The sequence below is a fragment of the Cydia pomonella genome, chromosome 3 (genome assembly GCF_033807575.1).
Source record: "Cydia pomonella isolate Wapato2018A chromosome 3, ilCydPomo1, whole genome shotgun sequence".
Classification (NCBI taxonomy): domain Eukaryota; kingdom Metazoa; phylum Arthropoda; class Insecta; order Lepidoptera; family Tortricidae; genus Cydia; species Cydia pomonella.
In genome coordinates this window covers 18,000,671-18,013,024 of record NC_084705.1, presented here as the reverse complement: position 1 = coordinate 18,013,024, position 12,354 = coordinate 18,000,671, and the positions used below count along the sequence as shown (strand labels likewise).

Sequence of the window (12,354 nt, the reverse complement as noted above, 5' to 3'; positions counted from 1 at the left end):
GGGTATCTATGGATAGGTCTTCAAAAATGATATTTAGGTTTCTAATATCATTTTTTTCTAAACTGAATAGTTTGCGCGAGAGACACTTCCAAAGTGAAAAAATGTGTGTCCCCCCCCCTGTAACTTCTAAAATAACAGAATGAAAAATCTAAAAAAAATATATGATATACATTACCATGCAAACTTCCACCGAAAATTGGTTTGAACGAGATCTAGTGAATAGTTTTTTTTTAATACGTCAATAAATTAAAAAAAAAATTTTTTCTTCAAACCCATACGTGTGGGGTATCTATGGATAGGTCTTCAAAAATGATATTTAGGTTCCTAACATCATTTTTTTCTAAACTGAATAGTTTGCGCGAGAGACAGTTCCAAAGTGGTAAAATGTGTGTCCAAAGTGGTAAAATGTTGAACAAGATCTAGCAAGTAGATTTTTTTTTAATACGTCTTAAATGGTACGGAACCCTTCATGCGCGAGTCCGACTCGCACTTGGCCGCTTTTTGTTAAGCTGTTACAGAATGGTAGATACTTATGAAACGTTATTTGATCTGCTACTTTTGATGCTGACTGTACAAGAAATCTGTAAAAAGTTTTATTAAAAAAAATATTTTGAATTTGGTACTAAATTCAAGTTGAGCCTATTTCACATTTGCTTGTTTTCTCACTTTTGTTTTCAATCTGTCAAAGCAAAATGATAAAAGGCTGTTATTGTTGTCTTTGATGGTCATTATTGAATTACTATCATGTCGCTAACGCAAGATGAATGTACACGTATAATCACTTTGTTACAAGAAGGCAGAAGTCAGAGATATACAGCAAGAAGAACAGTCGTGTGCAGAGAGTCCTCCAACGTTTCCTAGAAACTGACAGGAACCTTCGAAAACCAGGAATCGGCAGGCCGAGATGTACTACGGCTAGAGAAGATCGATTTATTGTTACAAGCATGCTCCGAAATCGGCATCTCACTGCAGTTGAAGTCAAAAACCAACTTCGGGAGATCCGAAGAGATGACATCAGCAAGTGGACTGTAAGCCGGCGGCTTCGTGAAGCTAATTTAATCCCACATAAACCGGCAAATGGCCCAAAAGTTGACAGAGGACATCGAACAACAAGAAAACTTTACGTGCGCGAACATGCGATGGGTCGACGAAGAATGGGCAAGAATTATGTTTTCTGACGAAGCCAGATTTATGCTCTATGCACATGACGGGCGGGGAAGAGTTTATAGACGGCCAGGTGAACGTTTTATTCCAGCGTGTTTTGAAGAAACAGTTGCCTTCGGCGGTGGGTCTGTTTTGGTTTGGGCTGAAATCTCTTCAAAGAGTCGCATGGAATTAGTTTTGATAAAAAATGGAACGTTAACTAACGTGGAAGAGATTCTTAATGAGCATGTCGGCCCATATTTAATTAATATGGGTGAAAACTCCATGTTCATGCATGACAACGCCAGGCCACACACAGCTCACACTAAAAAAAAAAAAAAAACCTGGTACTGGTAACCAGAATCTGGTTAGCTGTACTATATTGTCTTGATGTATATGTGACGACAGGACACTTTGTAAACATAACCAGACCATTCTGGTTAAATTAAATTTGTTAACTCTATGAAGCGTATAGTAATTCATAAAGTGCAGAAATGTAATGTATACCCATGCACCCTAGTAGTGGGTATAAGACTTTTAGTAACTGAACGATTTGTGCGGTGTACTGGTTTTATATTGTTCACGTTACCAGAACGCACTGTGCTAATGGGGCTTCTAAACGGGCCATATGTTCACTGCAATATGTGGCCAGCAACACAGTAGACAATTTAAAAGTAAAATAATACGAGAAATAAAATCAAACGCTTTATTATTGGTTTTCTAAATAATGATAATTATAAAGCATCTTGAAATTATTTAAAGTATATCAAGAACAGTATGAATTAAAGGGTCTAGCAGGCTAGGTTAACAAGACTGCCCCCCACGAGGGATTTGGTTATACTTTTAGAGTAGTGGCTGCACCTGAGAACAAATAAATAATTAATTTAAAACATAGTTTTTGTATTTGACTTAGTAAATACGTATATATGCGTCAACCCTAATGTGCAACTGCTACGGTTTTGCGGATTCAATTGCGAGGTATGTTTATAAGTATGTATTATTCACATGATTTTAAGCTTTGAAATTAGAAGAGTAAGTTAGTAATTACACGTTCATAAAACATACATAGGTTATACATAGAGATATAGTCGCAAACAAGTTTTATTGGTAGAGTGAATTTAATTTTTTTTTTGAGTTAAGGACACCGCCGGTTCAATACATTCATATAATGGGCTCGAAATTGGCCACAAATAAGTAAATATGTTCTATAGAGGTCACTTTTTTCAGATAAGTACTTGTTGTTTGTTTGATTATTAAACAACCTAGTTAGAAAAGGCAAAAGAACTGCTCAAGCTACTTGTTTTATGAATACATGAGTTATAATATCACTCTCGTCGATAAATGACATGGATAAAATGCATAGCCATCAAATGACGCCATTTTGTTACAATAAATATGCGCGGGTCAAACATTCTGGCGAACGCGCACGTGCACGTCTACGCACACGCAGCCGGTGTGCTCTGTGCCTTTAATGATAAGCAAATGGAATGAAAAAAATCATACGGAAACAACTATATTTTACAATGCATATGCTCTGAAAGTGGTATTTTATGTGAGACAACATAAGCATGTTAAAAAACTACTTTCCCGCACGCTTGCGGGAAAGTAGTTTTTTAATTTACCAAATATCTAATCATTTTATTGTTGTCCAAACCAAGGTAATATTTTAGTAACTATTATCGGAGAATTTTAATTTTCATCCTAATTACGTATAATAAATAAAAAATTTATAAACAAACTTAAAATCCTGATATACTATGCGTGAGAATAAAAACAGATACGATATTGAATTTTCTGAAAAGTTTTAAAATAAATATGTGGTATTTATTATACTTCTACTCTATTCCGGACCGAGCGGGGCGAGCAACAATTACGCAGTAATTTTGGCAATAAAGAAAATAGTCCGTATCGTACTATGGCAAACATTAAAGCTCCACTGAAATGATTCTTTTATTCCAGATTATTTAAAAATATTCTAAAGTATTATTCATATTAAAATTTTCACGATTGAATATTTATTTCTAATATGAAATGTGTAATTCTCTTGTCTTCATTAATAGTTATTTGTACACATACAAGCCCACAAGTCCAATTCGAACCGAGGAAACACAACTGCGCGCGTATGTTTATTCGCGGCATTTTGTCTGCCGATTTAGATTAGATTTCTTTTGAGTTTTCATAGTTTTGATTTTGATTGAGTTCGGCCCGGTGTTATAAGTATTAAGAAAAATGGAAAGTTTTGGTGAACTCACGCCGCCAGATAGTCTTATGGAAGCGCAAATTGCGACTGAAAAACTTTTGCCAGGGTCAGTCAGGGCCGGATCTAGGGTAGAGCGAGTGGAGCGGCCGCTCTAGGCGCCAAATGGTAGGGGGGCGCCAAAATGGCAAATGCGGAAAAAAATCTAGAAAAAAAAAATGCTTCGAGTGGCGCAGGCGCTCAAATATGAACAGGAAATAGCGTAACGAAAATCCATATAGACCACTGTGCAAGCAGAGCTGACTTGCAGGAGATAACGGAGACGACAAAGTTTAGTTGTATCAAAGATGAACTGGAAAGTTGCACCACAACGCCACCATGTACATGCATTAGGTTGTGTGCTGTTGCTGGGGCGCCATGAAGGGGCTACGCAAAAAATAAGCTGAGTTCACGATAAAAGTGCAAGGCGCCGAGCGTCTCAGCGAGGCGCGATTTTGTTTAGCCAAAGGAGCGCAAGTATGATGATGAGCGAGCTTCGAAGCCCTAGGAAACCGAAGGGCGCATTCAACGTAGTTCCAAAATACCGAAGTGCGCTTCCCGAGGCTAAAGGCTGAGTTACTGCAGAGCCGTCTAATTTTTTGTGTTATAAATATAAATTGATGGCAAATAAAAGGCATGACGGTCGGGTTCGGCGCCCCGTGAAGGCTGAAGAACCGAAGTATACCAGCAAGCGAGGCCAAAGACTGTGCCTCATGAGAACTTAAATCATGTTATTTCAATTCCAAGTTCTGCTCTCCTGCAGCTCTGTCTTCGGCCTTGCATGGAAGCATATTTAGATTATATTACGTACTTTCGAACTTTCGATTATAAGTTAGCTGGTGGCAGTGTCTCACGGGTGTCGTCGATCCGAGATTTAGGGATTACTCTGGATGCTAAACTCTCCTTTGTTGAACACATAGATAATATTGTGGCGAGAGCATATAAAAAATTAGGAATGATTTTGCGTTTAAGTAAACCATTCAAAAGTACATTCACGTTAAAAGTTTTGTATTACTCTTTCGTCCGTAGTATTTTGGAGTTTGGCAGTGTTGTTTGGAGCCCACATTTTGGCATTCATAAGTCACGACTTGAAAGGATTCAGAAAATTTTTTGTAAGTCCCTTGATTACAGAACCGGCCGCTATAACTGTGATTATTTTTCGTCAGCAGCTAAACATAGTCTCCCTCCATTGGAGAAAAGAAGAGCATATCTAGATGTTTTATTTTTATTTAAAATTATTAGAAATCACATAGATTCTAACCTTTTATTAGATAGCGTTTCCTTCAAAATCTCTCGTTTCCACTCACGTTCTAAACCCACATTTTCTATTTCCTCCTGTGGCACACAGTATGCTAAAAACTCTTTCTTTAGGCGCACTTGTTATTTGTATAATGAATCTCTTAACGATATAGATATTTTTGTTCATAGTTTGTCCGTGTTCAAGAACAAAGTTCGGCAAATTTTGTTTTCTAGAAATTGATCAATTTGGTTCCAGTCATATTTTTCATACTTTTGTATGTTTTCTTAACTTACTTGCATGTAGCACACAACTAAACCGGTAATTTATAATTGCGTAATTTACATTTCCATGTAATAGTTTTCTTAGTAATGTAGGAAACTTTAGGCCTATTTTTAGTTCATTTACTTTAGACATATTTGTAAAAGGCTGTTTGTTTTCTAATAAATTAAAAAAAAAAAAAAAGAAGTTACGGGGGGGGGGGGGGGAGGAAACACTTTTTACCACTTTGGAAGTGTCTCTCGCGCAAACTTTTCAGTTTAGAAAAAAATGATATTAGGAACCTCAATATCATTTTTAAAGACCTATCCATAGATACCCCACACGTATGGGTTTGATGAAAAAAGATTTTTTGAGTTTCAGTTCTAAGTATGGGGAACCCCCAAAATTTATTGTTTTTTTTCTATTTTTGTGTAAACATCATAATGCGGTTCATAGAATACATCTACTTACCAAGTTTGAACAGTATAGCTTTTATAGTTTCGGAAAAAAGTGGCTGTGACAGAATCGGACAGACAGACGGACATGACGAATCTATAAGGGTTCCGTTTTTTGCCATTTGGCTACGGAACCCTAAAAATATGTGTTCCTCTTACTTAATGGGTCCAAAAAATATGAAAAATATCATAAAATAAAACCTTAACTAGTAATTTCCATGAAAACTATAGCGAACATGAACGGTCCAGTCGTTTTTGAATTATTCCAAAGTCTTCTCTTTTAAGGTTCCGTAGTCAACTAGGAACCCTTATGGTTTCGCCATGTCCGTCTGTCTGTCTGTCCGAGGCTTTGCTCCGTGGTCGTTAGAGCTAGAAAGCTGCAATTTGGCATAGATATATAAATCAATAAAGCCGACAAAGTCGTTCAATAAAATCTATTTTTTTAGGATACCCTTCCTTACACGTAAAGTGGGGGGAATTTATTTTTTGCTTCTACCCTACTGTATGGGGTATTGTTGAAAAGGTCTTTCAAAACTAGTAGGAGTCTTCATCAATAATTTTTTGATAAAGTGAATATATTCGGAGATAATCGCTCCCAAAGAAAAAAAAACATTGAGCCCCCCCCCCCCACCTCTAACTTTTGAACAATAGGCCCAAAAAATATGAAAAAAAAAAAATCATATAAGTAGAGCTTAAGAAAAACATTAAATGAAAACTATAGCGGACATTATCAGTTTAGCTTGAGTTATCGCAAAAAGTCTCCCCTTCATACTCGTAGTAAAAAGACGTACATCCACAGTTAAACGTTATTATGACATTAAATGAGTTGTTACGAGGGTGAATCAAAAAGTCCTTAGAAATAGGGTCAAAAACAAACGAATATCATTTTTTTTTTACTTTTCGACATAATTTCCTTCTTGTTCTATACATTTATTATACCGTTTTTCAAGTTTTTTTAATCCATCATTAAAAACGATTTTTCTTGAGCCTCAAAAACTCCTCTACGGCTCCGATGACCGCGTTGTTGTCGTCCAATTTAGTTCCGCGAATGTGCTCCTTTAGTTTCGGAAACAAGTGGAAATCACTAGGAGCTAAGTCTGGCGAGTAGGGCGGATGCAACCAGAATATCCAAATAGAAAGTATAATTTATATCAAAAGCGTATCTTTATGAACTTTGAACAGAACAGATGTGCTGTGTAGACGGTGGCGACATCGCTTACAAAAATTCAGACTCCTGGAACAGAAAAAATACTCAACGAATGGCAAAACGGCTAGATCTCTTAGTACCTACTAAATATAAACCATCAAATTTTTAGCTGTTTCATAGATAATATTTTCCGTCAGACGAGACGTTGCAGACAGAGAGATCAGAATAGCCAACATGCTAATCGTTAACGCTCCGTAGTAAACGAAACACGACTGTCACTGTCGCACTAATATGGAAGAGTGAGTGACAGACACAAAGCGTTTCGTTGTCGTTGCGCAAGCAATTGTCACCAGGACCCAGACGTTTGTATTTTGCTCTTCCTGCATGTGATCAGAATTTCAGAAACGTCCTCCTAATACTATTAAAATATCTTAGTAAATGGAACCTGGTTTACGTGATTAAGTCCCGTTTTGCCGTATAACAACAAAAATTGCGGTCATAACAAAGTAGGGTCATTGCTCTGTCATAGGCCGTTATGAGCAAGCCAAAACATGACGAGTAATCGTGACCTCTAAGAGAAGATTTTAAGCTGTGTTCAAAACTTACAAGACAATAGTTATTTGTTTTACAAGGGGGCAAAGTTGTTGTTTAACCCCTTCTGCCATTATTGATACGCGAACATTTTTCAACACATCAAGACGAGGAGAATACTAACTGTAAAACATTACAAATCAAATCAAAACGCTGTGGATTAAAAGTCAATTCTACCAGTCTACATGAGGAAACAACTGCTTCTGGTCATTAGGTATAATAAAGTAACTAAAGGTCTGAGATCTGAGTAGTCACTAGTCACCAAAAGATGAATCATTAATCGACTGCCCCATATTTCACCGTTATTATTCGTAAGGTGCTCTTGATTAGCGACCAAAAGTGGTTGCGTTTTCTTCACTGGATTCATGTTTTAAAAAAGTAAAATACAATACAGTAATAAGTTCATAACTTACCGTCCGCAAAAACACGACAAAAATGGTTAGATTTTTTTTAATTTCAAGTTAGACAATAATGAAAGTCAAAATTTCCAAGCATCTTGGAGAAAAATAAATTAAGATCGTGTCCACGTATTGTGTCACTTTTTAACTTTTATTATTATATATGTATTATTTATTACCTGCCCATGCCCAGCATTACAAAAAAATATATAATAAAAGAAAACAGAAAAAAAAGCGGCCAAGTGCGAGTCGGACTCGCCCATGAAGGGTTCCGTACCATTTGTGACGTATTAAAAAAAACTACTTACTAGATCTCGTTCAAACCAATTTTCGGTGGAAGTTTGCATGGTAATGTATATCATATATTTTTTTTAGATTTTTCATTCTGTTAGTTTAGAAGTTACAGGTGGGGGGGGGGGGGACACATTTTTTCACTTTGGAAGTGTCTCTCGCGCAAACTATTCAGTTTAGAAAAAAATGATATTAGAAACCTCAATATCATTTTTAAAGACCTACCCATAGATACCCCACTCGTATGGGTTTGATGAAAAAATATTTTTTGAGTTTCAGTTCTAAGTATGGGGAACCCCCAAAATTTATTGTTTTTTTTTTTCTATTTTTGTAATCCTAATGCGGTTCATAGAATACATCTACTTTCCAAGTTTAAACAGTATAGCTCTTATAGTTTCGGAAAAAAGTGGCGGTGACATAATCGGACAGACAGACGGACATGACGAATCTATAAGGGTTCCATCTTTTAGTTTATTCACAAAACACGTCTTCATTCCACTCCATTCGTTTAAGACGAAATATCTAACAACGGTTTTAGATTAGTTCAATTATGCTATTAATATGTCTTATGAATCAACTTTTACATTTAAAAGTAGGTACCTAATAAAATTTTAATTGTTTCTTCCGTAAGCGGGCTGGCAGGATAATTTCTAATGGCAGATATTTTAATAGCGTTGATTTGGTTTAGATTTGTAATGTTAGAACATAGGTACCGCGAGTTCTCAGTTTGGGGCGAACTACTAGTTTATCTATTTCAACTTTTTATTGTAATGCTTTTTTAACGATTTTTTTTTAACAATAAAAGATATCTCATGTCTAATCTAATCTCATATTTGTTCGTTGTCTAAATCTAGCTGACCCTGGCGACCAGGATAATGAAGATACGTTACAGGACTGTACGTGTTCTACTTACAACTCTTACAAGCCAGTGTCCGGTCGAATGATTACTAACGTCATAAAACATGCGGCTCTTATTCTTACCTACAATTTGGATTTGGGCTAACCCAATTGGGAGTTTTGTAGATTTGATTTTCTTTCGAGCGAACATTTTTTAATGTGTTTGAATTGGCAATACTTATATGGTGACAATTAATTAGAATAGGAAAATTAAATTGAATATGTAACAAATCAATGTGGGCATATATCACCTTAAATACTTAGGAACAAGAAAGTATATCGACAAGATCTTTTTCCACGGTTTACCCTGTCAGTTTTGATCGTGCCTGTTGAGTGTATATTGAACAATTTTTTCGAGCCAAAGAAACCTAACGTTAATGAGATGTCATGTCCATCCATATGAATAAGTTTATAGAAAATGTAGTCTTACAAATGTTTTTGTGTGTTGTCTAGGTATGTTATATGGATTCCTTATTGTACGAAATAAATAAATATATATATTTCTTTTTTTAACGCCGTGGGACGCTGGCCTATGTAAATTCTACAGTGCCTGACGGACGGACGGCCATTTATCTAATATTGTACCGAGACGGATGACTGCAATTTTTATATGCCACTAACTGTGCTATTTCTCGCTTTGTGTGCCTGACTGATTGAGTTAGCAGTTTTGTTGGCTTTTGCAAAGGATTCTGAAAAGGTGCAATTCTTCTTAAAGACTTATAATAATACGTCTTACTTCACCGACTCGTAAGAATGACGGGTACAGTTTATTCGAACATGGCATGCCAACCGATTTTCGAAAAAAGCGTCGATGTCATCTGTCAGTATTGTTTTTTAGATAAAACAACCTCTTGTCCAAAGATAAAATCATGTGTAGTTAGGTTTGTTACTGGCCATTGTGCTCAGAACTTTTTCCTAATAAACGGGTCAACAATAATAACTCTTGCACTCGTATCTGATATTTGTCTTTCGTGCTATAAAAAGTATTTTCTGTCTTATCGACTACATTCACATTTGTACTTTTTTGTCTACAGAACAGTGCTCCGATGTGGGAAGACTTCATATCAAAGGCGACAAAACTTCACTCGGCGCTAAAGTAAGTACTCTAAGTGTATTTATTATTTTTACTGTTATTTATTTTACATCATATCTACTTAGTCGGGTCATAAGTTCTGTCAAAAAGGATTATGAAATGAAATGTTTTTATTCCAGAAATAATATTCCATGGGTATGTACAATAAAATTAGGCTATTTAAACTAAAGTCTACAATTAATAATACAACTAAAATAACTAAATCAGACAATTCTAATAGGCCTAGGAGCCTGGAGGTTTAGACTAATAAAAAAGCTATAGGTTAAGATCCCTTATTATTCATATGTATGGGTTGAAAGCTTATTTATTGCTGAATTACTTACATTATAATTAAACTTAATTTGCTGTCTCAGTTTTGCACAATTCTATGTAATATTCATAAAAATGTTATAAAAAAACATGCAAAAAGTGCGCGACCTGTTCGAGGTGGTTTTGATCCTAGTTATAGTTATTCTAGAATAGTTATTTATTTTTCTTGTTTACATGGTCGAATCTTACATAAAATTAAAGCTGGATCTTTTATTTTTCTTAAAATATATAATTAATGTGTATTGGTATTGCCAACCTGCAACTGTACGTGTTTTACCAAACGGACTCGTAGGATGGCAGTCAAAATTTACATATCACTGAAAAATACCCTAAGTTTGAAGGGTATTTTAGCTGAAGTACAGACTTGTTGGAAAACTAATTGTAGGTGATTAAATAACATTCTAATAAAGTAGGATCATACAAATAAACGGTTGTACCTATTTTTATGAACAACATGTAAATAGACATTTAAAAGATTGTAAAAGTTTCTGGTCGAATCTCAAAAGTTTTTTGCTCCCTAGTAAGAAAGACACAGTGGAGCTCCCGGATTATTTAAATGATCCGGAACAAATAAACAGACATTTTCTTGACGTTCCGGGTTCAAACAGCCAAGACATTTCACTATTGACTTTTTACGAATTTCATAAGCACAGTACTGCAATGTTTAGTTTGAGCATGGTCAATGAGTCTGTAGTATCCAAAATTATCATGGGTTTCAAATCAAATGCTATGGGTATTGATCGTATATCATTGGATATGATAATTCTTACTTTGCCAGAAACCTTGCCAACTATTACAGCAATGATTAACAGAGCTATTTTGACATCAACTTTCCCTGATATTTGGAAAACTGCAGTCATTCGGCCAATACCCAAAAATAATAGGTCCCTCCAGTGTTCGCGACTTACGACCAATTAGTCTGTTACCTTTGTTGTCTAAAGTCCTAGAAAAGGCTGTATACGATCAGGTACTTCAATACTGCGAACTCTTTTATCTACTGCCAGTAATGCAATCGGGCTTTAGGAAGCAGCATAGCACGAGCACGGCTCTTCTAGATGTCGTTAATAATATCCTTGCTTCTCAAGATGAAAGCTGTGGAACCATTTTGACGCTGCTTGATTTTTCTCGTGCTTTTGACTCCATTAATATAGCACTCTTGCTGTCAAAGTTAGCCTACTACGGTTTTGATAATTCGGCTATAAAAATTTTCAATAGTTATCTTTCCAATCGCCAGCAACTTGTAGAGCTTAGGAAGTCCAATGGGTTGGTCGTACATTCTGACGCCCAGCCTGTTCAAAGAGGCGTGCCCCAAGGATCTATTCTTGGCCCTTTGCTATTTATATTGTACTCGGCGGATATTATACAAAGCATTAAAAATAGTAAATTTCATTTATACGCTGATGATTTGCAATTGATGGTCCCTTTTCATAAACACGACGTCGGGGAAGCAATCCGTCGTATGAATGAAGATCTCTCGAGCATAGCTGAATGGTCTACGAAGAATTCCTTAGTCTTGAACCCAGCCAAGTCCAAATTCCTCGTCCTTGGAAGTAAAAAACAAATTTCTGGCTTTATGCAGTGTGATGATAACATTCAAATTGTTGGTATCCCAATTGAGCTAGTATATAAAGCTCGTAATCTTGGTATTTTAATGGATTGTCACCTTCGGTTCGAGGAACACGTTATTGACACGGTCCGCAACTGTTTCTATAGGCTGAAAGTGCTTTACGGGATGCGTCAATTAATTTCTGTAGACATTGAATTACTGTGACACGGTTATAGGCCCGTGTTTGTACAAGAAAACTCAAACGCTGATCCAAAGGGTTCAAAATGCCTGTGCCCGTTATTGTTTTAACATTACCTCTCGAACATCGGTTTCACCTTACCTATCCAATGCAAGGATGCTTAAGATGGAACATAGACAACACCTTCACTTAGCGTCTCTTCTGTTTGGTGTAATTAAATACGGCAAGCCGTCCTATCTTTCAGAAAAATTAATCTGGCGACAGGAAAGGCGGACAGAACGTAATATCGCTAACCTGAAGCCGCTTATCACCCCTAAATATAAATGTGCTGCATTCCGTGGCAGCTTCCGGTTCCAAGCTACCAAGTGCTGGAACGACTTGCCGCCGCCTATTAGAAACTGTGGTTCCAATTTCGGTTTCAAACGGAAACTGCGTGAAGTTCTTTTACACTTTCAAATTAAATCTGGACCCGCTGCACATTAATTATTGTTATTATTTTAGAGGTATAAATTGTTATTGGCATGAATATTTAATATTTTAATTTAATCTTC

At 36.2% G+C, this 12,354-nt stretch overlaps 1 protein-coding gene across 4 annotated transcripts in view; it reads left to right on the top strand.

Annotated features, from left to right (window-relative positions):
* Nucleotides 1–12,354, top strand: part of LOC133516185 (protein MTSS 1) — a 293,191-nt gene that overhangs the window by 130,206 nt on the left and 150,631 nt on the right. For all 4 annotated transcript variants that reach the window (XM_061848970.1, XM_061848971.1, XM_061848972.1 and 1 more), the window contains exon 2: nucleotides 9,691–9,752. In XM_061848970.1, the coding sequence (XP_061704954.1) occupies nucleotides 9,691–9,752 (62 nt within the window). The remainder of the gene's footprint in view (nucleotides 1–9,690; nucleotides 9,753–12,354) is intronic.